The 27,690-nt window shown below is 39.7% G+C and overlaps 1 protein-coding gene across 2 annotated transcripts in view; it reads right to left on the reverse strand.

The window, feature by feature from the left end:
• Positions 1–18,859: 18,859 nt before the first annotated feature.
• Positions 18,860–27,690, reverse strand: part of LOC110209746 (vesicle-associated membrane protein 7-like) — a 46,200-nt gene continuing 37,369 nt past the window's right edge. The window contains exon 7 of one of the 2 annotated variants that reach the window (XM_020988391.2): positions 18,860–20,793. In XM_020988391.2, the coding sequence (XP_020844050.1) occupies positions 20,721–20,793 (73 nt within the window). In that variant the 3' untranslated portion in view covers positions 18,860–20,720. The remainder of the gene's footprint in view (positions 20,794–27,690) is intronic. The other variant, XM_020988392.2, reaches the window with a different exon arrangement.

Here is a 27,690-nt window from a genome sequence, read left to right on the forward strand (position 1 = left end):
ATTTTTAATGAACACTTGTTTTTTCCCTCTATTTTGTCTGTTTTTTATATCATAGTTTACTTGGGGCTAAGACCCAAATTACTGTAGTTTAATGTTTCTCAAAATGGGATTTAGGGATTTTAGAATTCTACAGATGGCCGAGGAATCCCTGCAGGGCCTGGAATAGGTGCAGATGGGAAAAAGGAATCCCTTGACTAGTGTTTTACTTCCTAATTTGTAAAATGAGACATTTTGACTGCTGTTCTAATGTGCTAAGAATTTGCACAACTTAAGTTGCAAGGCATTTTGTCATCATTCTAGTTCTGTTTTCTTACAAAGCGAAATTTTTGTTCCTATTTTGGATTCCCTCTGAGAGAGATCTGCTGTCAAGTGAATTCATTCTCAGAGCATCCAGATCTCCTTGAGTCTGTGGAAAAGCGTGGCAGGCCTTGTTGGAGTCTTGGTAGTGGGAAGGCAGGTGTTGATTGACGTTGTCTTGGTGCAGGACCTCTATTCATTCAACAGCTGAAAGCTCCTCGGTCCTTCGGACTCTTCCAAATAATCTTTAGGCCTTTGGGCTCTGTCCTAGCTCATCATATGATGTTAGGGAAGTCATTTCACCTCTGACCCCAGCTTAGTTGTCTCTAAAATGGGGAGTAGCACGCTCCCCGAGAATGACAGGAAAGGGCTTTATGTAAACACAGATTATCACAAGAAAGATCAACCCAGGTGCCTGTACCTCCTTACCCTTTTATGTACTAGTGAAAGTTAGAGCAAGAAAAGATGGTTTCAAACTTTACAAGGTGACATTTTCATGATGCGAGGCCTTTCCGTGAAGGTTTTCTGTGTGGATCTTGGAATGTATACCAGATTCTGAGTGAACAAAATTGGGACAAGATGTCATCTGGAATCTTAGGTGATAATTTGGCATGTTAAATTAATAATACAGCTGTGGTGCTGTGCCATTAGAAAATGGAAAAACGATTGCTTGTAATTCTGAAAAGTTAGTTATTGTCATCTTAAAGTTGGTAGAAATCTTTGTAAAACATTCAGACCAGCTTTGAACTTGTGCATGGGCCAGAGGAATATCTAGAAATGTACCAAGTTGGATCTGTAACTTATAATACTTGATTGTATATAGTCAGTCACAAGAGCATCATTACTTTTACTTTGGTGAGGAAAAGGATGGTAAAAAGCTTTAGTTCATATTGCCACAGTATTTTAAAATTCAGCTCCGATTTAAAGGAGGGAGTATTTGGTATTGGAGTTTACTGCCTTCTATTGTTCCTATGTATTTTTCTATCACACTAATTTATGATCTCCTAAAACTCCGGAAACCTGTCTGGTTTTACCCTCCTCAGATGGAACTGGATATAGTAACCTTAGCTATAGACAGTTGTGGAGGTCTACTTGAATCTCCAAGAGACCTCTGTGGAAAATGGCAATGATTACTAGGTTAGTGCATCTTCTAGAGTTCTGTTGTGGTGACGTGGGCAGCACCTTGTATAAGGCCTGAAGAGTAAGGAAACTATACAAGCTAGGACACATCAGTGTCTTCATGTCACTTCAAAAGTGAGGTGATAAGTGGAGATTTACCATGTAGGAGAAAGGGGCCTCTGACTAGCTATTTAAATCTGGTGAAAAAAAATTTTAGGGTGTGTCAGGAGTACAATCCTCAAGTACAGGCATTACACACTTACTTTTTTTGTAAATATTTTTTCCCATTACATGTTAAAACAATTTCTAAACTTTTTTTTTAAGTTTTGAGTTCCAAAATTCTATCCCTCCGTCCCTCCCCTCTCCCATTCTTGAGGCAGTAAACAGTCTGTGTAGGTTACACATGTGCAGTCTTGTAAAACATTTCCATATTACTCATTTTGTACAAGAAGACTCGAGCACACAAAAGAAGTGAATGTGTTTTGTCCTAGTTAGAGGATGAAATCTAACTTAATTTTTAGAGCAAGCCTACTTCACACGCCATTTTCTGTCTCTTGCTTTTTGAAGTTAAAAATGAACATCAGTATGAATATTTCTATATATAAATGGCAAAAAGCTTGATACTGTGAATTTATTCCTGTTGACTCTTGAGTTTCTTTTAACGTGTCTTCATCTGAAAACATCTAATATAGAAGTACTTATCGTTTGCCCTTTTATAGGTCATGACAACAGGTATGCAAGGTGCCAGGTTGGAGCTGAACGAAGGGGTGGGACTTCCCTAGCTCATACCCACTAGCAGATAATCTGAAAAGGACCCCTAAGTATAGTAATGATAAAGCTGTGTAGAGAAACAGAAGTAAATTTTTAGCCCAGACTTGTACAAAATTCAGAAGCCAGTGGAAACTGGGAGAAAGAGTTTCACCAGGGGAAGTAATGTGAACTCTGTTAAGCATGCCAGGAACAAGCTGGAGCTCTGAAGGGGGTAGGAGGAGGTTGTGAGCTAGTGAGCTATAGTAATTGCGAAGATGAAGCTTCATCCTAGTCCTGGCTTGTTGGAACTAATAAGGGGAGGGAAGAGATTGTGTATTTATGTAGTACCTATTATGTGGCAGGCACTGTAACAGCACTAAGTGTTTTTATAAATTTACTTTAATCCTCATGACAGTCCTGGGAGGTAGGTGCTATTATCTCCATTTTATAGTTGAAAAAACTGAGAAAGATTAAGAAAGTTGTTGCCTAGGGTTACATTGTGTCTTGAGGCCAGATTCCCTACCTCCAGACCAAGCACTAGCGAGTGTGCTACCAGCTCCCTTTAGCAGGAGGCATTTGGTCCCCATAGATGTGAAGGGGGTCAGGGACCATTTGATGAGCCTCAGTAGGACTTCAGGTCAACTCTGAACCTTGGTGTCTGTGCTAGGGTGCCTTGCAAGAAACATAGAGCAAGTGTGATTTCCAGTCCCTAGAAGAGGCCAGGGCTATAGCTGAGATTGAACCATCTCCTGATTGTGGTTTGTGTGAGACAGGTGGCCCATCAGGAAGCAGAAGTCAGATTGAGAAGGGAGTAGGGGGCCTGAGTTACCCTGTCTAGAATGGCAGTAATACTGGCATCCAGAGTACCGAGGGAGCAGGATCTGGTAGGTGCTGGGTACTCAACCCATGCTAGAATATATCACAGGAGATAGAACCTCGCTCTGGCATGAGGTCCCAAACAGCACAAATACCATTGGTCAGGAGACTCTAAAGAAATAAACCAGAAGAGGATAACTCCTCAAAAATTACCACCTCATAGGAAAAAAGTGCCCAATAAGACCAAATATAACTGGGAAGAAATAATTCTGGAGGGAAAAAATTGGATGGAGAACAAATATCTTAGAAGGTGCAAAAAATTATCCAATTGGCAAACACAGTAAAAATTTGAGTAAACTTATCAAACAGTTCAGTGACTCTAGGAGATAAGAAATAGGATAAGATCAAGGAAAAGGGCACCTATAAAAAAACAAAAACTAGAAAAGCATTCTAAGAGAAATAATCATTGGGCTCTGAGAATCACAACCAAAGAACACCATGTTTCAAGAAATACGATGCTAAAAGAAAATGCCCCGATCTGTTAATCAGAGAACAACAATGGAATAAGAAACCCCAAACTGAAGACACCCAGGAATGTCATAGCTAAGATACAGACTTGCCAGGTCAAAGGAAAAATTGCAAGTAGGGAGAAAAAGAAATTCAGGAACCAAGGAAACAAGGTTCCCAAAGACTTGGAAGGGACTGCTATAAAGTAGAGATAACCTTGCAATATATTCCAAAAGAAGGACAAAGGCTTAAAACCAATTTGCCTTGCAACACTTGAGAACTAGAGAAGGAAATGGCAAGCCACTCCAGTATCTTTGTCAAGAATTCCCCAAATAGAGAAGAGTTGAACGTAACTGAAAAAACATTGATGGAGGAATTGCATTGTAACAGGAAGAGTGATATCTCTTCTCCCTTGAGAAATGGCCTGGAGGTGGTTTTGTTCTTTTTAAGAGAAGAAAGAAAAAGGAAGAAGGAAGGAATGCAGAGCAGAAGAAAGTAAGAGACAAGGGAGAGGATCTTAACTATTTCGTAAAATTGGGTTGTACCAAAAAGGCATTCAAACATGAAGGAAGGAGTGGGATAGAGTGGACAGTCTCATCGGGACTGACTGAAGGAGGGTTGGACACATGTAGGTGGAGTGTGAAGGGAAAAGGGATGGGGAAAGTGGAGGGGGGGGGTGGTGCAGTATAAGAGGGAACAGTAAAAAATGAAGGAAATTGTAATTGCAGAGGGTGCAATTAAATGGGATTAAAAGTAAGGGTTTGGTGAAGAAAGAAGAGTCAGAGAAATTGGGGCAATGCTAATCCTATTCCTTCTCTTCTGTACAAAAAGAGGGACACACTGGAGGGGAAGTGGAGCCAAGTTGACCCAGTATCAGGGAGAAGTTCAGTGAGCTCCCCTACAAAAATCTTCAAACACATCTAGAGAATGCACCAGACTGAATCCTGGTGGGGAAGTCCCCAAAAAAGTCATTTTTCTAGCTCAGGTTGACACAGGGAGACAGAGAGGTCTGTGGACACCATGGATAGGGTTTGGCCAGGAGCTGGTCATGGGCAGAGGACTTCAGCATGGAAGAGACTACCACAGCAAAAGGAGGGGCATTCTCAGACCCATTCTAGGGCACTTCAATGGGAACGCATGCCAACGGGCAGCTTAGTTGCCCACTGTTCAATTCAGGATCACAGTTCCAGGGGTAAGGAACAGCCTCAGACCTTCAGCTGGGGGGCTGAGAGGAGCAGATTTGGAAGCAAGAAGCAGCAGTGTGGTGGCACAGACCCCAAGAGTAGGATGGAATCTTCTGTTCTAAGCTATCCCAGTCTGAAGGGCCACAGCAAGAATCCTAGATGATAGGAGAGTCTACAGTTCAATCACTCTGAACCAACAAAGCTTTCCAATTGGCAGAGTCCAGGGCATTCTTAGTCACACTTGGAATTTGCAGAGATGGATCAGATGGGGGGGGCGCAATCACATTCTGCCCTGGATCAGACCACTTTAAGACACTGAGAACTTGCAGGTCCTCCAACTGAGCTGTCCATTACATTCTGGAATAATAACGATGCTTAAAACACCAAGGAAGCAGCAGTAGGACCAGCTTATTAGACAATCCATTTGTAACATCAAATCCAAAGTCAAGAAGTAGGCTGGAAGAATGATAAACAAGAAGCCCACCATAAAAAGCTATTACGTGAACAGGGATGATGAAGATACAAAAAAGAAGAAAATATCTCCGAAAATACTTAAAGCCTCAAAAAATATATATAGTTTAGGCAAAAAATCAAATAGAATTCCTGAAAGAGATAAAGCAAGAGTTGAAAAAAAGTTAAAATTTGGTTTTTTTAGTCAATGAAATGAGTTCTAGAAGAAAAAATTGTGGGGCAGGGAGAATGAAGATCATGGAAGAAAGAAGTGTAAAGCAAATTAACAGCTTGTCCCTGAGAGGTACAAAACTTTGCTCAAGTAATAAACTCCCTGCAAGTTAAAATGTACCAGATAGAAGCTAATTACTTCAAAGACACTCTCTCTCTTTCTCTGTATGTATGTATGTTTATATATGTGTATAAACCAAGTCAAATGACTGAAAAGAAAAAAATATGTAGCAAAATCAGCTGACCTGGAAAACAGATCAAGGAGAAGGAATTTAAGATTCATTGGATACCTGAAAACCATGACTAAAAAAGCTTAGATGGCACATTTTAAGAAATCTTAGAAGAGGGCAGCTAGGTGGTGCAGTGGATGGAGCTCCCAGCCTTGGAGTCAGGAGGACCTGAGTTCAAATGTGACCCTAGACACTTGACACTTACTAGCTGTGTGACCCTGGGCCAGTCACTAAACCCCAATTGCTTCACCAAAAAGCAAAGAAAGAAAAAAAAATCTTAGAAGAAAACTCCTCAGATACTTAGAACTAGAGTGGAAGTAGAATCCACCAGTAACGTTCTGAATGAAATGCAAAAATGAAAATTCCCTGGAAGGTTATAGCTAAAATCCAGATCTTGTAGGTCAAAGAAGTACTGCCAGCCTCAAGGAACAAAGATTTCAAATACTGAAGAGCCATAGTTGGGATCACATATGATTTAGCAACCAACACGATAAAAGAGTGGAGAGCTTAGAGTATGATGTTCCAGAAGGGAAAGGATATGGACTTAGAGCCAAGCATAATTTACTCAGCAAAACTGGATATAGTCCTATTGGGGGGAAATTCACCTTGAGTGAAATAATTGCAAGCATTCCTGATGAAAATACCAGGGTTGTGTAGAAACTTTGAAGTTCAAATGCAGGAATTAAGAGAAACAAAAGGTAGACACAAATGAGCAATGACAAAGGACTAACGGGAAGCTACTTAGCTTCTAGTCTAGGGAGACAATGCATGTGTCTCCGCCAAACCCTATCATCATCAGAGGTCAATGAGGGACAGAAGGCTTGGGAGTGGTTCTGTTAATGTCTTGATCTTAAGAGATGGGAGGTAAGGTAAGGGAGGGGGAAGACGAATGTATTAGGAGAAAAAGGTAGGTCAGGGAAAAGTCATAAGTTAGTAGACATCAATATGGAAGAGCAGAAGTAGAAGGGGGTGGGAGGAGCAGTTGCTCCCCCGCAGCTGAAAGCCAGGTTAGGAATTTGCAGAGATCGGACCTGGTGGGGCAGGAATCAGACTTTGCCCTGGATCAAGCCAATTTCATTGCACTGGTAACTTGCAGGTCCCTAGCCTGAGCTGTCCTTGAGATCCTGGAATAAAAGAACACTCAATACACCAAGAAAGCAGCCCAGTCCTTCAGCTGATACTTAAACCTCTCATCTGAATTGGTCAAAAGAGAGAAGGATGTGCACATACAGTTAGGTATAGAAATACATTTCACTTAATGGGGAGATAGGAGGGAAAGGGGAGAAGATAGAATGAGGAATTAGAGGGGAGAGTAGAGTAAAAGAGAGATTGGTCCTGAGCAAAAGAAACTGTAAGGATCTACAAAAATGTTTATAGCTTTTCATTGTGGCAAAGATGTGGAAACTGAGGGGGTACCCATCATTTGGGGAATTACTGAACAAGTTAAGGTATATAAATGTCATGGAATACTATTGTGCTTTAACCTGGGAAGGTTTACACGAACTGATGCAGAGTTCAGTGAATAGAACCAGAATAACAATTTATAAGATGAAGCAATAGTCGTGGTGGCCAGTCACAAAGGAGCAGGGGCCCTGATCACAGTTCTAAGATGGAGAGGAGTGCTAGTGCTTGTAGCTTCTTGGGAGTGAGGGCCCTTCCTGGGTAAAGATTGGAGCTCAGAGTAGGAGAGTGGTGACCATACCTCTTCCAGGATCACACCACCTTGGAAGCACCAAAAATTTGCAAACATCCCAGAGCTAGATCTGAAAACAGCAATACGAAAAAGCCTGAAGCTTGGGACCGTGCCTCCCCACCTCCAGGTGAGCAGAACGTAAAGTTCAAAGTAAAAAAAAACGCCAACAAAAAGCAGGATTGAAAAATGAGTAAACCACAATAAAAAAAGAATTTGACCATAAAAAAGCAACTCTGGTGACAAAGGAAGAACAAGATATAAATTTAGAAGGCAATAATGTGAAAACAGCTACAAGAAAGTCTCAAAGCAAAATATCAGCGACCCAAATCCAGCAAGAATTTCTGGAAGAGTTAAAGATAAGACCTGTAGAAGAAAATTTGGGAAAAGAAATGAATGAAGCAAGAAAATTAGGTAAAGAGAATTAACAGCTTGGTATAAGAGGCAAAAAAAAAAAAAATACTGAAGAACGCAACACCTTAAAAACAGAATCTGCCTAATAGAAAAGGAGGTGTAAAGATAACTGAAGATAACTCCTTAAAAAGCAGAATTGACCACATGGAAAAAGAGGTTACAAAAGGTAACTGAAGAATAATTCCTTAAAAATTAGAATTGAGGAAGTGGAAGCTAATGACTCTATGACAATCAAAGTCAAAAGAATGAAAAAATAGATGAAAATGTGAAATGTCTCATTAGAAAAACAACTACTTAAAAAATAGATCCAGGTGAGATAATTTAAGGATTATTGGATTCCCTGGAAGCCACAATCAAGAAATTATTAAGGAAAACTGCTTGATAATAGATTTTGAGAGTGAAATAGAAATTTTAAAAATCCACTGATCACTTCCTGAAAGAGATCCCAAAATGAAAAATCCCAGAAATATTATAGCCAAATTCTAGAGCTCCCAGATCAAAGACAAAACACTGCCAGCAACCAGGAATGACGATTAAAATACCATGGAGCCATAGTCAGGATCACAGATGATTTGGCAGCTTTCACATGAAAGGGGTGGAGGACTTAGAATATGATATGCTGGAAGACAGAGGAGCTAGCATTACAATCAAGAGTAACCTATCCAGCAAAACGGAGTGTAATCCTTCAGGGGGAAAATGGCTATTTAATGAACTAGAGCACTTTCAAGCATTCTCGATGAAAAGACTAGAGCTGAATAGGAAATCTGATAAACGCAAAACTCAAGGGAAGCATAAAAAGGTGAACATGGAAGAATAATCATGAGGGACTCAAGTTAAACTACTTATATTCTTATGTGAGAAGATGATACATGTTAATGCTTAAGAACTTCATCATTATTGGGGCAGTTAAAAGGAGGTTACATAGACAGAGGACATGAGTGTGAGTCAATTATGTTGGAATACTCTCCAAAAAATGAAGGGAGGAGAAAGAGGGATGCATTGGGAGGAAGGGGAAAGGAAAGGTACACATTTTTTTCATATAAAAGAGGCATGTGAGGAAGAACTTTTATAATAGAGGGGAAAACGGGGGGGGGTAGGGTTAGTGGTATGGTGGGCAATGCCTGAACCTCACTTTCACTGGAATTGGTTCAAAGAGGGAAATATACATACATACATATATGTGTGTGCGCATGCATGTGTGTACTCAGTGGTTTATAAAAATGTAACTTATCCAATGAGGAAATAGGAGGGGAAGGGAAAAAGAAAAGTGTGTGTGTGTGTGTTTGATAAAAGGGAATGCAGATTAAAGCAGGCAGTTATTAGAAGCAAAATAAACTTTTGAGGAGGAATAGAGGAAAGAGAGAGAGACAGAGAAAGAGACAGAGATGGAGAGACAGAGAGAGAGAAAGACAGACAGAGGAAGAAACAAGAAAATGGGATGGAAGGAAATACACATTTATCATAATTGTGAATAGGATGAGCTTACCTATAAAGTGGAAGCAGATAGCAGAATGGATTAGAAACCAGATTCCAACAATATAGATAAGTTACAAGATAGGTAAGTTTACATGAGACACTTGAAACGAAAGACACAGAGTTAAAATAAAGGGCTTGAGCAGAATCTATTATACTTCAACTTAAGTAAAAAAAAAAAAAAGAAAAAGCAGGGATAGCAATCATGATCTCAGACAAAGCTAAAGCAAAAATAGACCCAATTAAAAGAGATAGGCAGGGAAACTATATCATGCTAAAAGGTAAAAGTATAGAACTGAGTCAAATTTATAAAAATGAGACCCATTCTCATGTTGATAAATGCTCAAAGAATACAAACAAGCAGTTTTCAGAAGAAGAAATTAAGGCTGTCTATAGTTATATGAACAAAATGCTCTAAGTCACTACTAATTAGAGGAAAGCAATTAAAACAACTGAATGACCAACTCACACCTATCAGAAATTACAAACGCTGGAGGGGATGAAGGAAAAATAGGCACACCAGTGAACTGCTGGTCAAGTAGTGAACTGGTCCAACCATTCTGGAGAACAATTTGGAACTATGCCTAAAGGGTCATAAAACTGTGCATCCTCTTTGGCCCAGCAAAGGCGCTGCTAGGTCTGTATCCCAAAGATATAAAAGAAAAAAGAAAAGTACCTATATGTACGAAAATATTTATAGCAGCTCTTTTGTCTTGGCAAAGAATTGGAAATTAAGGGGATGCCCATCTTTTGGGGAATGTCTGAACAAGTTGTGGCATATGATTGTGATGGAACACTATTGTGACAAGGGGGAGGTTGATTCAGAAAAACATGGCAAAATCTATATGAACTGATGTAAATTAAATAAGAAGAACCAGGAGATATCATTGTGCAGATACCAACAATGTCATAATAATGATCAGCTGTGAAAGACTTGGCTACTCTGATCAATACAATGATCCAAGACAAATTTAAAGGACTAATGATGGGAAAATGCTATCCACCTCCAGAGAGAGAACTCTGAGTGTGAATTGAAGTATAATTTTCTGTTTCTTTTTCTTGCTTTTTAAGATGGCTAATATGGGAAAATGTTTTACATGATTTCACATGTATAATTAATATATTGCCTACCTTCTTAGTGGGTAGGTTGAGGGAAAGATATTTTGAAATTCAAAACTTAAAAAGAAAAGAATGCTAAACATAAAATGTAAAAAACTAAAACCAAACCAAACAAAAGGTTAGGTATGATAATGTTTGGGTGATTACTAAATGGGAATAGAAAGGAGTATACACATTTCCTAACGGTGCAGGGTAAATTTACAAAAGTTGAGAGAAGGGAAGAGAAGGCATTCTATTGGAACAGTACTGTAAAAACAACTCCAAGGTTTGTGTAATGGAGTTTCATGCTGTGATATACAATGCTTTTTTCACATGTAGGGAAATGTTCATGTGTTGAGGCTTTTCTAATTCATAATAAAAAAAGAAAATTTAAAAAATAAATAGAAGGAAAAATTAACTACAAAAATAATTGTAATGTTTCCTTAATAACGATCCAAGAAAAATAGGAATTTTTACAAAAAGAACAGGAGCCCATTCCCCAATAGAATAAATAGCCGATCGATAAGAAGGGGAGAAGTCAAGATGGCAGAGTAAAGGCAGCAATGCAGCTGAACTCTCCCAATATTCTCTTCCAAACGACTTTAAGATATCATAAATCAAATTGAATTCTGGAGTGGCAGAGCCAACAAAAGGATGTCGTGACACATTTTTCCAGCCCAGGACAACTTAGGAGGTCAGTGGGAGAGATCTGTGACACCAGGTTGGGGCCTGGCCTGTAGTGCATTCGACAACAATAACAGTAGTGGACCTTGGAGATGATATTGGCGGCAGCAGCCTTGGGAACCTTAGCCCAGAGAGGGCAAGGAGGTTGGACAATTGATCAGAAAGAGATTACAGGTGACTTTGAGCTGGCACTGGGTGCAGACTCTGTTGCATTGCCCATATTCAGTTCCAGGTCATAGTTCCAAGGTAAATTAAAATTGGACACAGTCTCAACAAAAATTCTTGGAAGCATCGAACAAAGAGATAAGAGTGGTAGAGGAAAAATTGGGAGGAGAAATGAGAGTGATGCAAGAAAATTATGAAAAGAGAACTAACAGCTTGATAAAAGAGGCACAAAAAATGCTGAAGAAAATAATACCTTAAAAATGAGAATTGGCTAAATGGAAAAATAAGCACAAAACTTCGCTGATGAAAATAACTCCTTAAAAAGCAGAACTGGCCAAATGGAAAAGGAGATACAAAAGATTACTGAAGAAAACAATTCTTTAAAAATTAGAATTGGATAAGTGGAAGCTAATGATTCCATGAGATATCAAGAAATAATCAAATCAAAATCAAAAAAATGAAAAAAATGTGAAATATCTCATTGGAAAAACAATTGACCTGGAAAGTAGATCAAGGAGAGAGAATTTTTGAAAATATATTTTTGCTTATTTTATTAAACGTTTCCCAATTAAAAGTTAAAAAAAAATGAAAAAATTTTGAGTTCCAAATGCTCTCCCTTCCTGCCCTCTATCACTCCTTGAGAAGGAAAGCAACATGATATTGATTATATATGTGAAGTCATGCAAAATATATTTCCATATTAGCCATGTTGTAAAAGAAAATGAACAATACAAACAAGAAAAAGAAAGAAAATTTAAAAAGTATGCTTCCATTTGCGCTCAAGTTTATCAGTTCTTTCTCTGGAGATGGATAGCATTTTTCTTCGTGGGTCATTTGGAATTATCTTGGATCATTTTCCTTATCAGAATAGCTAAGTCTTTCTGAGTTGATCATTATTACAATGTTGCTGTATCTGTGTACAACGTTCTCCTGGTTCTGCTCACTTCACATTGCATCAGTTCATATAATTCTTCCCAGGTTTTTCTGAAACCATCTTGTTTGTCATTTCTTACAGCACAATAGTATTCCATCACAATCATATGACCACAACTTGTTTAGCCATTCCCCAATTGATGGGCATCCTCTCAAGTTCCATTTTTTTTCTTTTTGCCAAGACAAAAAGAGCTGCTATAAATATTTTTGTACAAATAGGCCCTTTCCCCTTTTCTTTGATCTCTTTGATACAAAGACCTAGTGGTATTGCTGGGTCAAAGGGTGTGCATAGTTTCATGGCCCTTTGGTCATGGTTCCAAATTGTTTTCCAATATGGTTGGACCAGTTCACAACTCCACCAACATGAGGGTCCCAGTTTTTTCCACATCCTATCTAGCGTTTGAAATTTTTCTTTTCTGCCATGTTAGCCAGTCTGATAAGTGTGAGGTGGCATCTCAGAGTTGTTTCATTTGCAGTTCTCTAATTGATAGTGATTTAGACCACGTGACTATTGATAGCTTTGATTTCTTTTTGTATCCTTTGACCATTTGTCAACTAAGGAATGGCTCTTATTTTTATAAATTTGGCTCAGTTCCCTAAAGTCCTCACTTATTAATTCATTTCTCTAGCTGTGTCATTTGGAAGTAGTTTGCATAGTTCACTGAGTTAACAAGCAAGAACTTTCCAATGGTCTTCATAGAGATTTAAACATATTTAGTAGCCATACCACAGCTGGAAAATTTGTTAGCAATAATGTAGTAATGTAAATGTCATAGGCTTTTCTCAGTCCTTACTCTTCTTGTCCTCTCTGAAGCTTTTGGCACCATTGATCACACTCTTCTCCTAGATACTCTGCTCTAGGTTTTGATGCTGCTCTTTCTGAATTTTCTCCTTGCTCCTGTTGACTATTCCTTCTGTCTCCTTTGCTAGATCTTCCTCCAAGTTCTACCCACTAACTATAAGTGCCCCTGAAGTGTCTGTCCTTGGACCCTGGTTTCTTCTCCTCTGTTGTCTCGGTGATTATATTAGCTCCCAGGGTTCATTGATCATCTTTATGTGGATCATTCTCATATCGACTTATTGAGCCTTAACCTCTCACCCAAATTCCAGTCTTGCATTACCAATTGCCTATTGGACACATTGAAATGTTTTCCCTTAGACATCTCAAGCTCACTATATTCGATGCTGAACTCATTCTCTTTCCCCTCCTTCCAGACTTCCCTATTGCTGTTGAGGGCACTACTACCCTTTCAGTTACCAAAGTTCACAACCTTGGTGTCATCCTTGATTCCTCACTAACACTCACTGGCATATCCAATCTGTTATCAACCCTTCTAGTTTCTACCTTCATATCTCTTTGACACATCCCTTTCCCTCCAGCCACATGGCCACCATCCTGATGTATACCTTCATCATCTCGCACCTGGACAATTGCAGCAGCCTTCTGGTTGATCTCTCTGCCTCAAATTTCTACTGTATCGAAGCGTAAAGTAGCTCCATGGGATCCAGACAACTAACCTGCGAGGGGAAGTCAATCACTCAATCAAGAAACATTTATGAAGAGCCTACTCTCTGTCAGGCCTTGTTCTGGGGATACAAAAAGAGGCAAAAAGCAGTCCCGGCCCTCAAGGAGCTTACAATCTAAAGCCTCAAGAAGTCTGACCTTAAATGGATAATGTTTAAATATTCTGGGATTTAGCTTAGGCTTTGATAACTTTTAGAATGTTTTAATGACATTTTGAATAGCTGAATTTAGTCTAGAAAGTCAAGGCAAAGTTAAACGTAGTTAATCTTTCTCTTAAAATTCCATTTTGATAATTTGGCATAATTACGGGTGTGTATTCAGTGTTTTGTATGCATTGTAAGGAATGGAAAGCCTTGAAGCAGAGGAGAAACGGATCTTGAGACTCAATATTTGGCCCATTGGTCAGGCCTGAATTATTCATTTACTTCTGTATACAAAATGACTGATTAGTCTGTAAAGAGTTGAATCTGGCTAAGACATTCGTTGATGTTCAGAGTCTTAACTTTTGTACTACTTGAACTCTGTTTGGAATTTTGTAAATTTAGCCAGATTTGCCTTTAAACCGATAATACTCATAGAATACCACCCTTATTGTGTATCTCACATCAATCAATAATAATCAAAGTCAATAAACATTTATTGAGCTCCTGATGCCTAGACTGACTAGAATATTTGGATGTCCTGAGCCCTGTTTCTGTCAAAGGACCAGTGGGGAAGGGTATATTGACAGTGGGTTTTGCAAACTTTTGTTGTCATTAATATATTTAAAAATTTCAGCAAAAAAACCCCCCAACAACAACCCAACACAGTATACTTATATAGATTGCTATTGATAAAGCGTGTTTTGCTGAGTTAAGAGGCAGCGAAATGGAAATAAACAAATAAATGGGGAATGGGACTGCACACATACACATAAAAATGTTAACACTGATTTTTGAAATGGAAATAATTAGAAAACTAATATTACCTCTCTATATACATACATATATATACATGAATGTGTATATGTACATACACACATGTGTTTTTTTCTTGCCCCATAATATACTTTAGAGTAAAAATCTAGTAACCTGTGATTTTCTTGCATGTTTCAAAAGTGTTATGCCTCTATAGACCTTTGTATATAGAAAAATGAAATTATTACTTGAGAGTTCTGGTTACTCTCGGTTTTGCTGCATCTGCTTGCAACCTACCAGCTGTTTTCTGTTATGTTAATATTAATGAACGCTTTAAAATGGATCAAAGGTAATTTCTTAAGCATTATTCGTGTGTGCACATTTTAAAATGATTACTTTTTCAAGTTACGAGTTTCTGGTCAAGAGGGGCAACTAGGTGGCGCAGTGGATAGAGCGCCGGCCCTGGATTCAGGAGGACCAGAGTTCAAATCCGGCCTCAGACATATAATACTTACTAGCTGTGTGACCTTGGGCAAGTCACTTGACCCCATTGCCTAGCCAAAAAAAAAAAAAAAGAGTTTCTGGTCAAGGAAGTATAGATTTTAGGAAGTACAGGTGTTTTGTTGTTATCACAACTGCCAATTGAAGGGAGAGACTTTAGAAAGGAGAAAGGTGAATATGGAAAATGAATGGCTGGTGGCATGAAACAATTAGAGAAGTAGAGATTGCTTTATTTTTGCACATGTACTTTTGTACTTGTTACCCCAAGCGGGGCCTGGCAGATGGAGGTGCCTAATAAATACCTTTACCACCTCATACCTATCAGATTGGCTAATATAAAAGAAAAGGAAAATGATAAATGTTGAAGAAGGGGCAGCTAGGTGGCACAGTGGATAGAGCACTGGCCCTGAAGTCAGGAGGACCTGAGTTCAAATCCAGCCTCAGATCAAGCACTTGACACTAGTTGTGTGGCCCTGGGCAAGTCACTTAAGCCAAGTTGCTTAAAAAAAAAATGAAAATGATAAATGTTGAAGAAAATGGGGGAGAATTGGAATGCTAACGCACCATTGGTGGAGCTGTGAACTGATTCAACCATTCTGGAGAACAATTTGGAACTATGCCCAAAGGGCTATAAAAATGTACATACCCTTTGACCCAGCAACAGCACTTCTAGGGCTGTATCCCAAAGAGATCATACAAATGGGAAAAGGACCCACATGTACAAAAATATTTACAGCAGCTCTTTTTGTGGTGGCAAAGAATTTGAAATTGAGAGGATGCCCATCCATTGGGGAACAGCTGAACAAGTTATGGTATATGAATGTAATAGAATATTATTGTTCCACAAGAAATAATGAGCAGGTAGATTTCAGAAAAAGCTGGGAAGACTTATATAAACTGAGTGAAGTGAGCAGAAACAGGAATTAAATCGTACAAAGTAAAAATAACACTGTGCATTGGTCAACTATGATTGACTTAGCTTTTCTCAGTAATACAATGATCCAAGACAATTTCTTTTTTTTATTAACTAATTAATTTTAATTTTCAACATTCACTTCTGTAAGATTTGGAGTTCCAAATTTCTCCCCATCTCTCCCCTCCCCCCACCCCAAGACAGCATGCAATCTGATATAGGCTCTACATATACAATCATATTGAACCTATTTTCACATTAGTCATGTTGGAAAGAAGAATTAGAACCAATGGGAGAAACCATGAGAAAGAAGAAATAAACAAATGGAAAAAGAGAGAGATATCAAATAATGTGCTTGGATATACATTCAGACTCCATAGATCTTTCTCTGGATGTGAATAGCATTTTCTATCAGGAGTCTTTTAGAATTGTCTTACATCCTTGCATTGCTGAGAAGGGCTAAGTCTGTCAACGTTAGTCATTGCACAACGTGGCTGTTACTGTGTACAACGTTCTCTTGGTTCTGCTCACTTCACTCAGCATCGGTTCATACAAGTCTTTCCAGGTTTTTCTCAAGTCCACCTGCTCATCATTTCTTATAGCCCAATAGTATTCCATTACATTCCACATACCACATACATACCACAACTAGTTCAAGCCATTCCCCAACTGATGGGCATCCCCTTAATTTCCAATCCTTTGCTGCCACCAAAATATTGCTATAAATATTTTTATGCGTGTAGGTCCTTTTCTCATTTTTATGATCTCTTTGGGATATAGCCCTACCAGTGGTATTGCTGGGTCAAGGGGATCCAAGACAATTTCAAAAGGCTCGTGATGGAACATGCTATCCACCTCCAGAGAAAGAAGTGATGGAGTCTGAATACAGATCGAAGCAGACTATTTTCACTCTGTTTGATGTTTTTTCCCTTTTGTTATGTTTCTTCTTTCATAAAATGACTAATGTGGAAATATGCTTTACATTATTGCACATATATAACCTATATCAGATTGCTTGCCATCTTGGGGAGGGGAGAGAAGAGGGCAGGAAGGAGGGAGAAAAAATTGGAACTCAAAATCTTCCAAAAACTGAATATTGACAATTGCTTTTGTATGTAATTAGAAAAAATAAAATACTATTAAGCAAAAAATATCCTTGATTGATTGGACAAGAGTTTAAGATACAAAAAGGTCACACTTCACCGTGGTCACACAGCAAGTGTGTGCTAGGTGCTCCTGACTCTATGACCTCTCGGGCCTTGGTTTCTTCATTTGTGAAATGAAGATCTCTAAGCTCCTCTCCGACTCCATATTCTGTGCTTCTATCAGCACTGGGGCACCTCCCAACTTGTATGTGGATCCCCTAGACAAGGTAACCTCAGGCTCAGGGTACTTCGTAGACATCTTTGCTTAAAAGCAGGTTATGAGCCCCCCACTGATGGGTTTAGTTTTCTTAGTCAGAAGACACAATTAGTATAAGCAAAGATTTTTGAAATAGTAGAGCACACCTGAACTCAAATCAAAGAGGCCAAGAAGTGCCATGAGAGAGTATGGCAAGAAAAGAAGCAACAGAAGTTTTACTCTTTCCAGTGGGGAGCTAAGGGGTGCAGTGGATAGAATGCAGACCTGCAGTCAGGAAGACTCATCTTCATGAGCTCAAATTTGGCCTCAGACACTTACAAGCTGTGTGACCCTGGGCCAGTCACTGAATCCTGTTTGCCTCAGTTTCCTCATCTATAAAATGAACTGGAGAAGGAAATGTCAAACCATTACAGTATCTTTGCCAAGAAAACCCCAAATGGGGTTACAAAGTCAGGCACTGCCGAAAAAAATGACCGAAAACCAACAACTCTTTGAAGCTGGCCCTAAATCCCCAATGGGGCTGCCCCTGTACCTCCTCACTTTGCAGCTGCTGCTGGAACAACTTGTGCTGAGGATACACCATTCTGACTAAAGAGAAGACCTCCACCAGATCCCCAGTCATGTGCTATGCTTCCCCTGCCCCACTTTTCTACCTATTGCCCTGGGAATAGAGGTTTGATCAGCACTGCCATTGCTGCTCTTCCCCTCTGGGTCTTGTGTGCCCTGGGCTAGAATGTGATAAGCTCCTCAAGGGAAGGGACTACCTTTTGTGTTTGCATCCCCAGCACTTGGCATGGGAGTCAAACTCTTTGGAATGTAGAATATCCCAGCTAACAAGTGCCCTGGGGTTAGATCTCTATCGCCCCTTTCTCCCTTTCCCCCTTCAGTTACCACTCACTGGTTGCAGAGTTTCAGTCAGAAAGCACAGTCTGATTTAGGGTTAGAAATTCCTTGTGGCTTCCTCCTCTGTGTTCAGTTGCTAAACTGATCAGTTGCATTAGTCAGCAGCAGTTTAGAAACTACCCTTTCCACAAACTCGGAAAGGCTTTTTGGGTTAGGAGCTTCCCAAGTGCCTCAAGCTCCGGGTTATTTTCATCCCGCATATAAATGACTAGAAAAGTAAAAGCCACAAGAACATAGCTAAACCTAGGGAGCAAAGTCTTCTGCCTGTTTGGTGGTATTCTTAGCTCTAATATGTATAGTAAGTACACGTACCCAACAAGGCCTAGTACATCCAGCCTGTGTGATATGGTGGGATATTTACTGTTGATGTCAGGAAAACTTTTGAAACCTTGGATTACAATACCATCTCAAGGAAAGCATTAAAGGAATTAAAATTCTATAATTTGTGCTAAAGGAGGGGATAAGTATTTGTTGATTTGGAGAAAGAAGGAGGGGGTTTGGAAGTTTCAGATCCTGTAGTCAAAGAAAGGAAAATATACTTAAGTAAACCAAGTATCTTGAGTTTTCAGTCTTAAAGATCGTGCAAAAGAGGAATGTATAAATGGCCTTGTTATGTGTATTTAAGTGTCTCTATCTCAGGATCACAGATTTAGAGCTGGCAGGGACCTTCAAGGTCAACTCATTCAACCTGTCAATTTTATTTTAAATTATTTTTATTTATGTCATTAAATGTTTCTAAATTACATGTATAATTTTTTTAACAATCATTTTAAAAAAATCTTGAGTCCCAAATTCTCTGCCTCATTCCTGCCCCTCACCCCTCCTTGAGAATGCCAGTAATTTGATTTTGATTATACATGTGAGGTCACATAAAACGTATTTCCACATTGGCCATGTTACAAAAGAAAGCATGAACAAAATATTACAGTAAGGAAGTTAAAGAAATTGTGCTTCAATCTGCATTCGGAGTTCCTCAGTTCTCTCTCTGGAGGTAGATAGCATTTTTCATCATGGGTCCTTTGGAATTATCTTGGATCATTGTGTTGATCAGGATAGCTAAACCTTTCATAGTAGATAGGAGCAATTAATATTTCTTCGGTTGTTCAGATGTCTTTATCTGTGTGAAAAGTGTTTTGTAATTGTGTTCATATAATCCCCTGTATTTTATCTTGTGTGCAGTTATTTTCAGTGGGATTTCTCTATTCTTCCGGCTGTGTTTCATTGGTAGTATATACAAATGCTGATGATTTCTGTGGGCCTATTTTACATGCTGAAGCTCTGCTGAAGCTGTGAATCATTCCCACTGAGTTTTCCGGTGATTCTCCAGGGTTCATAGTTTTGTTTCCTCACTGCCTGTAGTTGTCCCTTCAATTTCTTGTTCTTGTCTTATTACTATAGCCAGCATTTAAGTACACTGTTGTATTTCCAATACGACCTTGAACAGTAGTGATAATGGACATCTTTGCTTCACTCTTGATCTTAATGGGAAGGTTTCACGTTTATCCCTATTACAGATAATGCTTGCTCTTGGTTTAAATAGATACTACTTGTCATTTTAAGAAAGGCTCCATTGATTTCTATGCATTCTACTGTTTTTAATGGGTGTGGGTGTTCTATTTCATGCAAGGCTTTTTCTGCATCTACTGATGTGATCATACGATTTTTGTCATTTTGTTATTGACACGGCCAATTACGCAGACTGTTTTCCTAATATTGAACCAGCTCTGCAGTCCAGGCTTGAGAGCTCCTGAAGCTTCTCCTGCTTCTGTCACCACCACCTAGAACCACCTAGAAGCCTTTAATCTACTTGGGTTCTGGGTTAATTTCCTCTCCCCAGTTATAGTTGTCTTGGCTGGCTGGCTGGCTCATTCTGAGCCTTTGTTGGCTCTGCCCCTCCAGAATTCAATTTGAGCCATTATTTTAAGGTTATTTGGAGGGGAATGTTGAGAGAGCTTAACTGAGTGCTTTTCTGCTCCTCCATCTTGGCTCCACCCCTGCTAACCTCTTAATTTTAAAGATGAGGAAGCTGAGGCCCAGCGAGGTGAGGGAACTTGCAGTCAGGGGCCAAAATAGAATTTCATTTGAGATCTTTTAACTCTAATCCATCAGGCCTTCAATTGTAGTGATTCTTGAGGGTCACTTTTTTTTCTAAAGAAGGAAAAAGGTTCAGACAACTTCAAATAATGGGATTGGCCAAATAGTTTCTTCCAAGTAAGTAGCAGTCATGTTGAAAGGTCTAAGAATCAAAGAAGAAGTGTTAAAGGAGGCTTGGAAGGACTAGATATGGGACCAGAGAAATGGAGGAAGTGCAAAGATGCATTCAAGGGTGGGAGAGGAGGCAGGTGGTTGGGGAGCACAATTCAAAGCTCTCGCCTTTCTCAAAGGCCCTGGAACAGGCTACATTAAAACAGCCACACTGGAAAAGGATGCTCTAATCACTAGGCTACAAAACTCTCCAATCGTATTTTAGCCATTTATTTGGGATGTTACTTGGGAGATGTGTTTCTTAAAGGTTCAAACTGGAATAACATTTGTACTAAAAAGAATGATGATGATTATTATGAAAATGGAAGATATAATTATGATGATTTTGTAGTTTTTCCACCACATCTTCTTAGAAGCCTTTGTTGTTGTTTTTTGGAATGCTTTAGTCTGAAATGAAAATCATATAAACAGAGTTAATATTTTTCTATTAACTAGACAACAGGCATCCTCTCATATTAAAGAAGGCATTTCTATGAGCACGCTCTCAAAGGGATGTCATGTGAAGCACTGACTATGATTCAAGCTTGGTCTCAATACAGAAGTCCTACTTCCACAGCTGAATGGGTCTGAGATCTCATTGGAATAAGGCAGGCAGTGGTCAGAAACAAAATCGACTTGAAGAGAGACAGAATGAAAAAAAGGGAGAAGAATAAATAGAAGAAAATAGCGTGGAGGGAAATGCACAGCTAGTTATCATAACTGTGAATGCGAATGGGATGAACTCACCCATAAAATGGAAGTGGATTATATAGTAATGGATTAGAAAATAAAATCCAGCAATGCTTGTTTACAAGACACACACACACGAAACAGAAAAGCACACACAGGGTTAAAATGAGGGGCTGGGGCAGAATCTTACTGTGTTTCAGCTGAAGTAAGAAAAAGGCAGGGGTAGCCATCATGATTTCAGATAAAGCAAAAGCAAAAATAGACCTAATTAAAAGAAATAGGCAGGGAAATGACATTTTTCTAAAAGGTACTGAAGACAACAAAGTAATCTAATTTTTTTTATAGCAAGTTTCTCTGATTAAGGCTTTATTTTTCAAATATGTAGGGAACAGGGTCAAATTTATAAAAAATAAGAGCTATTCCCCAATTGATATGTGGTCAAAGGATATGAACAGGCAGTTTTCAGAGGAAGAGAAAAATCAAATCTATCTATAGTAATATGAAAAAATGCTGGGCAGCTAGGTGGTGCAGTGGATACATCACTGGCCCTAGTGTCAGAAAGACCCATATTCAAATCTGGCCTCAAACGCTCACTAACTGCATGATCCTGGGCAAGTCAGTTAACCCCAATTGCCTTAAAAAAATGTTCTAAATCACTATTGATTAGAGAAATGCAAACAACTCTATGGCACCACCTTACTATCAGAATAGCCAACAAGACAGAAAAGGAAAATGACAAGTGCTAGAGGGGACATGGAAAAATAGGGACATTAATGCACTACTTACTGGTGGAGCTGTGAACTGGTCCAACCACTCTGGAAAACAATTTGGAGCTACAACCAAAGGGCTGCATACCCTTTGATCCAGCAGTACCACTACTAGGTCTGAATCCCAAAGAGATCAGAGAAAAAGGAAAAGGACCTATAAGTACAAAAATGTGCATAGCAGCTCTTTTTGTGGTGGTAAAGAATTGGAAATCAAGCGGATGTTCAAAACTGGGCAATGGCTGAACAAGTAGTAGCATATGATTGTGATGTATGACTATGGTGCTATAACTAATGATAAGGAGAGTGATATCAGGAAAAAACTGGAAAGACTTATGTGAACTGATGCAAAGTAAAGTGAGCAGAACCAGGAGATCATCGTACACAGTAACAACAATATTGTAATGATGACCAACTGTGAAATACTTAGCTACTCTGATCAACACAGTGATCCAAGACAATTCCAAATGACCCATGAAGAAAAATGCAGTCCATCTCTGGAGAAAAAAGTGATGACCTCTGAGTGCAAATCAAAGTGTTATTTACTCATTTTCTTTACTTTTCTTGCGTCTTTGTGACATGGCTAATATGGGAATATGTTTTGAATGATTGCACGTGTATAACTGCTACCATACTGCTTGCCTTCTCAGTTGATGTGGGAGGGGCAGGCAGGTGGGAGGCATTTGGAAGTAAAAAAAAAGTGTTAAAAATAAATAAATTAAAGACAAAAACAAAGTCTTGTGCTGAGGTTTCTGACCCCTCCTTATTCTTGGCCTTTGGGCTGAGTCCATAACTCCAATCTCCATCATGTCTCCTCTCACTCAGAAAGGAGTGTGGATCCTAATGATAAGTCAACCTTACGCTTTGCATTGGGGTTTACAAGGTAATTTACACATATTATGCCATCTTATCTTTATCATCACCCTGCAAGGTGGATATGATTATCATTCCCATTTTATTATTCCCATTCTCAGATGAGAAAACTAGGGCTGAGAAAGGGCTGTGAGTGGCCAGGGTCACATAGCTGGTAAAGGTGGGTGGAAGATTTGAACTCAGGCCTTCCTGTCTCTTGGTTTTGCTGCCCTGAAAAGGCCCTGAGCTGCCTCTAAAAAGGGACATACACAAATGATCCAAGAAAAAAAAAAAGACAAAGGTTTGTAATTTTTTTTCCCCATTGGGTGATCTTGCTGCTTTAGTAGCTAGAAAATTTTTCACAGGGATACAGGGGTGGAGAGGAGAGGAGGAAAAGAGGTTATAAGAAACCAAGAAAGAAGGAATTTCCTGTACTGTCTCATGGGCTCCCATATGTACATCAGTTACATGAGATGAAGTGGGCACTGCTTTACTTTTGGCCTGACATATTTGACTTAATGGTATAAATTGGCTTGAATGGGGGAGGTGGCTGCTGACCATCATAGACAGCTTAGGCCATCAGGCCTTTGGACCATGGAATGCTCCTCCACTCAGCACATGAACCACTTTGGCAGGTAAGTCAGAGTAGCTGCAGTGCTGGGTTTAGAAATGATATCTTCTAAACTAAGATTAAGCCATGCAGCCTGGTGAAAGCTAGTCTTTGTGTAAGGACTCCCCAAAATCTCTTTCATTCTTAAAATCGCCACCCTCCTTAATATCTTTGATGTATGATTCCTGGAATGCTGGAGTATAGACTTTACCTTCACGCAGTTCATGTTGTTATTCCTCCCTCACAAAATGATTTACTTGGGGAATATGACCATATAATTCATACAGCCGAATTACAAATATTGTATTTTGTAAAATAACCAAAGATGATGTAGAGAACTCCATTATTATGTGGTAGAAATGGAAGTAAACACATGGGAACACAACTCCAGGGCTATCACCAACAACATACAAATTATAAATGAGTACAGATACACTTAAGAAATACACGTAAGCTCCACGAGGACAGGAACAATGTCTTGCCTCTTCTAAAAATTCAATTTTTATTTTCAGGTCTGTGTTCTCTTCACCACCCTATCTCCCCTTCCTTCTTTCCTCACTAACAAAACAAGAAAAACAAAACCTGTTACAAATGTACATAGTCAAGCAAGGCAAATTCCCACATTGGCCATGTCCAAGAAAAAACAAACCACTTAATTTTGCACTCTGACTCTTGGAGGTAGGCACTGCTTCATCATGGGTTTTCTGGAATTATGGTTGGTCCTTGTGGTGATCAGAGTCCCAAGTCTTTCAAAATTTTTTGTCTTTACATTATGGTTGTTATTGTATAAATTATCTAAACTCTGGCTCTTCTTGACTTCCCCACCCCAGTCATCTCTAGTACCTTCCCTCCAAGATGACCTTCCTTTACCTATGTTGCGTCTCTGATCATTTGCATGTGGTTTTCCCCATTAGAATGTGAGCTCTGCCACAGGCAAGGATTGCCTTTCATTTTGCCGTTGTTTGTATCTTCAGTGCTTAGCACAGTGCCTGACACACAGTAAGGAGTTGATAAATACTTATCGACTGGCCCAACTGACAGTGCCTTGGGTATTGCCATGGATTCCCAGACACCAGTTTGAACCTATTTGCCTGAATCACTTTTACTCCCAGCAAGCCCTGCTTCCCTCCAGGCAGGGCTTTCGACTTGGGCCTAGCCCCTACCAGAATTCTCTTCCTCCTCCTCTGCTCCTCCTTTGTTCTCCTACACTGCCCAAGAGAAGAGAGAGAGTATAAAGGAAACAGGAGTAGTCAAGAATGTCAAGTACTACAGAGGTTCAAGACTGATCAAAGCAAGGTTAATGGAAAATGGACTGGGAAAGGACAGAGTTGAGAACTGTGATCATGCAGTCACGTTACACGGATGTGTGGGTCATGCCCAGTGAGAACAGAGAGGGACACAGATGCTGCTTCCATAAAAGTCCCAATTCCATGCATGCTACTGGGACTTGCCTTATTGGTGCTGTGAGTTCATTTATGTATGGACAGGAACTGAGCACTCTAGGAATGGGGAAAAAAAATAGACCTACTATTTCCTTGTTCATTGGGGCTCAGGTGAAAATCCTTTCCTCCCTCCCTTCCTTCCTTCCTTCCTCCCTCCCTCCCTCCCTTCCTCCCTTCCTTCTCTCCTTCCCTCCCTCCCTCTTTCCTCTCTTATTCTCTCTCTCTCTCTCTCTCTCTCTCTCTCTTCTCTCTCTCTCTCTCTCTCTCTCTCTCTCTCTTCTCTCTCTCTTTTTACACAGGATCACAGATTTAGAGTTAGAAGGGACCTTCATTTCATAGATGAGGATGCCAAGGCCCAAGAAGTTAAGTGACTTGCCCAGGGTCATATAGATCATAGACAGCCGAGCTAGGATTTGAACATTTGTAATAAATATGTTTTGTGTCCACACTTTTTTAATTGGAATTTGTCACTTGTGAATGAGAGTATTGGAATGCCCCTAGAGGAGCACTAGGGATTCAGATATCTTTAGGTGTTCCTGGGTGGGGGGTGAAACAAGAGGCAGCCTTCTAGCTGAGCATCCGCCAGCCCACTGGCTTCCCAAGACCTTGTTCTCTCCTGATTTTTCCTACATCATTGATGAGCCCTCCTTGGTTTCCTCTTCCTCTTCTATGCACTTAAATGTGGACGTCCCCCCAAACCTTGTGTTTCAATCGCTCCTCTCCTCTCTCTGTGCCCCTCCCTCCCTTGGTGATTCCTCATGTCTGTAGTCATCACCTCTATTCAGATAAGCACCACTTCATTTCTCTGGCCCAGATCTCTCCTCTGAGCTCCCTTAGGACGCGAATACTGCGGTAAGTCTTCCTGCCGCCTCTTGCTTGCCCTGATCCATCTGCCACGATGTTGACAGACCAGTCCGGCCACGTCACTCCTGTGCAATGGCTCAGTATCGCCGTTGGCTGGCGTTCGACCGCCTCCACCACGTGGGCCACGTTACTAGCCTTTTCTACTGCTGTCCTCCAACATGGACCCTGCGCTCCGACTGTCCTAGGTGACCAGTTACTCCCCAGACGCCTCTATGCTTCGGCTCCTGCCGCTCCCAGATACCGAAACATTGGTCTTCTTTTCTGCTTGTGGATTTGTACCTATACTTTAAAGTCCTTCTACCGTCACCTGCGCTGATGTTGTTTGTGCAGAAGCTTTTCAATCTCGTGTAATAAATTGTCCCTTTTATTCCCGGTGATCCTCTCTAGCCCATATTTGATCAATAATTCCTTCTCTATCTATAGTTCCAAAAGTCATCTCTTTTCCTGCTCCTCTGGTTGCTTTAGGATGTAACTTTTTATTGGCACTCACGAGAACAAAGACAGGAAAAGCAGCGAGGTTGGATCAAGCGTGTAAGGAGAGATCCATGGTGGAGGCAATACAACTGTGAAGCATTAACAGACTGCTGTGAAAGTTAGTTGAAGGGGGGAAATAATCAAGAAGGGTGGAAAAAAGTCTTGAACAGTGTTAGTACCCCAAAAGATGACCAAGAGAAAACCAGTGACTATCAACCTAGGTGTCTACTCTCTCATCTACATAAAATCTTTATGAAAGTCATTTATATGCAAATTTGGGGCATCTTCAATGAGGGTATTAGTAGGGAACAAGAAGATTTTTGCAAGTAATATTCACTGATTTAAATATCTTTAAAATCTCACAATTGACTGAAAGATGAAGCAAATATAAGATTCCATTGCTTATATTATTTGTTGATTGCAAAAAAAAAATTCTATTTGGCAGAAGAAAACACCAACTTATAAGCTCATTTACAACAACAAGACCTCCATCCATATATTGAGATCATTCAAGATCTCTTGGAAGACGCAATAACAGAAATGACCTTGGTCAGTGACCCTGAGATAGTAAGCACTGGGCACATGAAGCTTAAGACAGTGAGATATATGCTGACCAAAAGTGTTCACCATTGTCATGAAGGAGATCCCAAGTACTGTCTAGGTAGAGGGGGGATTCCCTGTGCATGGTAAGGTTCTTCAGATGTTCCCATCTGCAGATGAAATCACATTTACTATACCAAGCTCCAAGACCTTTCAGAACCACCTAGAAGACATCTATAATGGCCATCCACACAGGAAAGATAAAATAGATGAAGAATGTCCGGTGGGGCTAGATGGCACAGTGATGAACTTTGGGGTAAGGAGGATGAGTTCAAACCCAGTGTTAGGCACATCTGTAGGATGGCCATACTGAGACCCTTAAGGATCTCAAATAGGGATGAAGCAGACATTGGTGATGGATTATTTCAAGCGGGTGTGTCCTTCACTATCTCCAATGCCAGCCATCAGCCGTGAAGGACAGAGTGGTGGAGGTGATGTTGAGACTTTGCCAGTCTCTGGTGTCTTCTGACAGCAGCAACTAAAGTCCCTGCAACCTCTCCCTTGGTTTTCAGAGGGAGGCCAAGGTAGAGAGGTTTACAACAGTATAGTATAGAGTACAATGGCCTTACACCACCATCTGACACAGTGGAAGGTAAGATTCAGGTTAAAAAATGTTTTAGTTTTCAAAATTTTATTTGCTACACTGTATTTATGGTGCTGTAGATTTCACGTGTTGTGAAAAATGAATATTGTCTGAAATCAATTTTTTCTATTGAGATGTTAGCACAAAAGGTCACAGAATTCTAGGGAATTACTAGCAAGAAAAATGTTTTTCATGCTATCGATTTATGTTGCATACTTCATTTTATGGGTTATTCACATGGTTTATTTCATGATTACTTAAGAAAAATGCATATTATCAGAATTTTTTGTTATAAAAAATTGTACATAGAAAAATATATTTTCAGCAATGTTTAGTGAACGATTATAGTTTTTGGTGGTTGTGGGAACCATAGGTTCAATGTGTCAACATTGGTGTTTTTTACTTTTGAGCCATTTTTAGGGAATA

The sequence above is a fragment of the Phascolarctos cinereus genome, unplaced genomic scaffold (genome assembly GCF_003287225.1).
Source record: "Phascolarctos cinereus isolate Bilbo 61053 unplaced genomic scaffold, phaCin_HiC Scaffold_9;HRSCAF=440, whole genome shotgun sequence".
NCBI lineage: Eukaryota > Metazoa > Chordata > Mammalia > Diprotodontia > Phascolarctidae > Phascolarctos > Phascolarctos cinereus.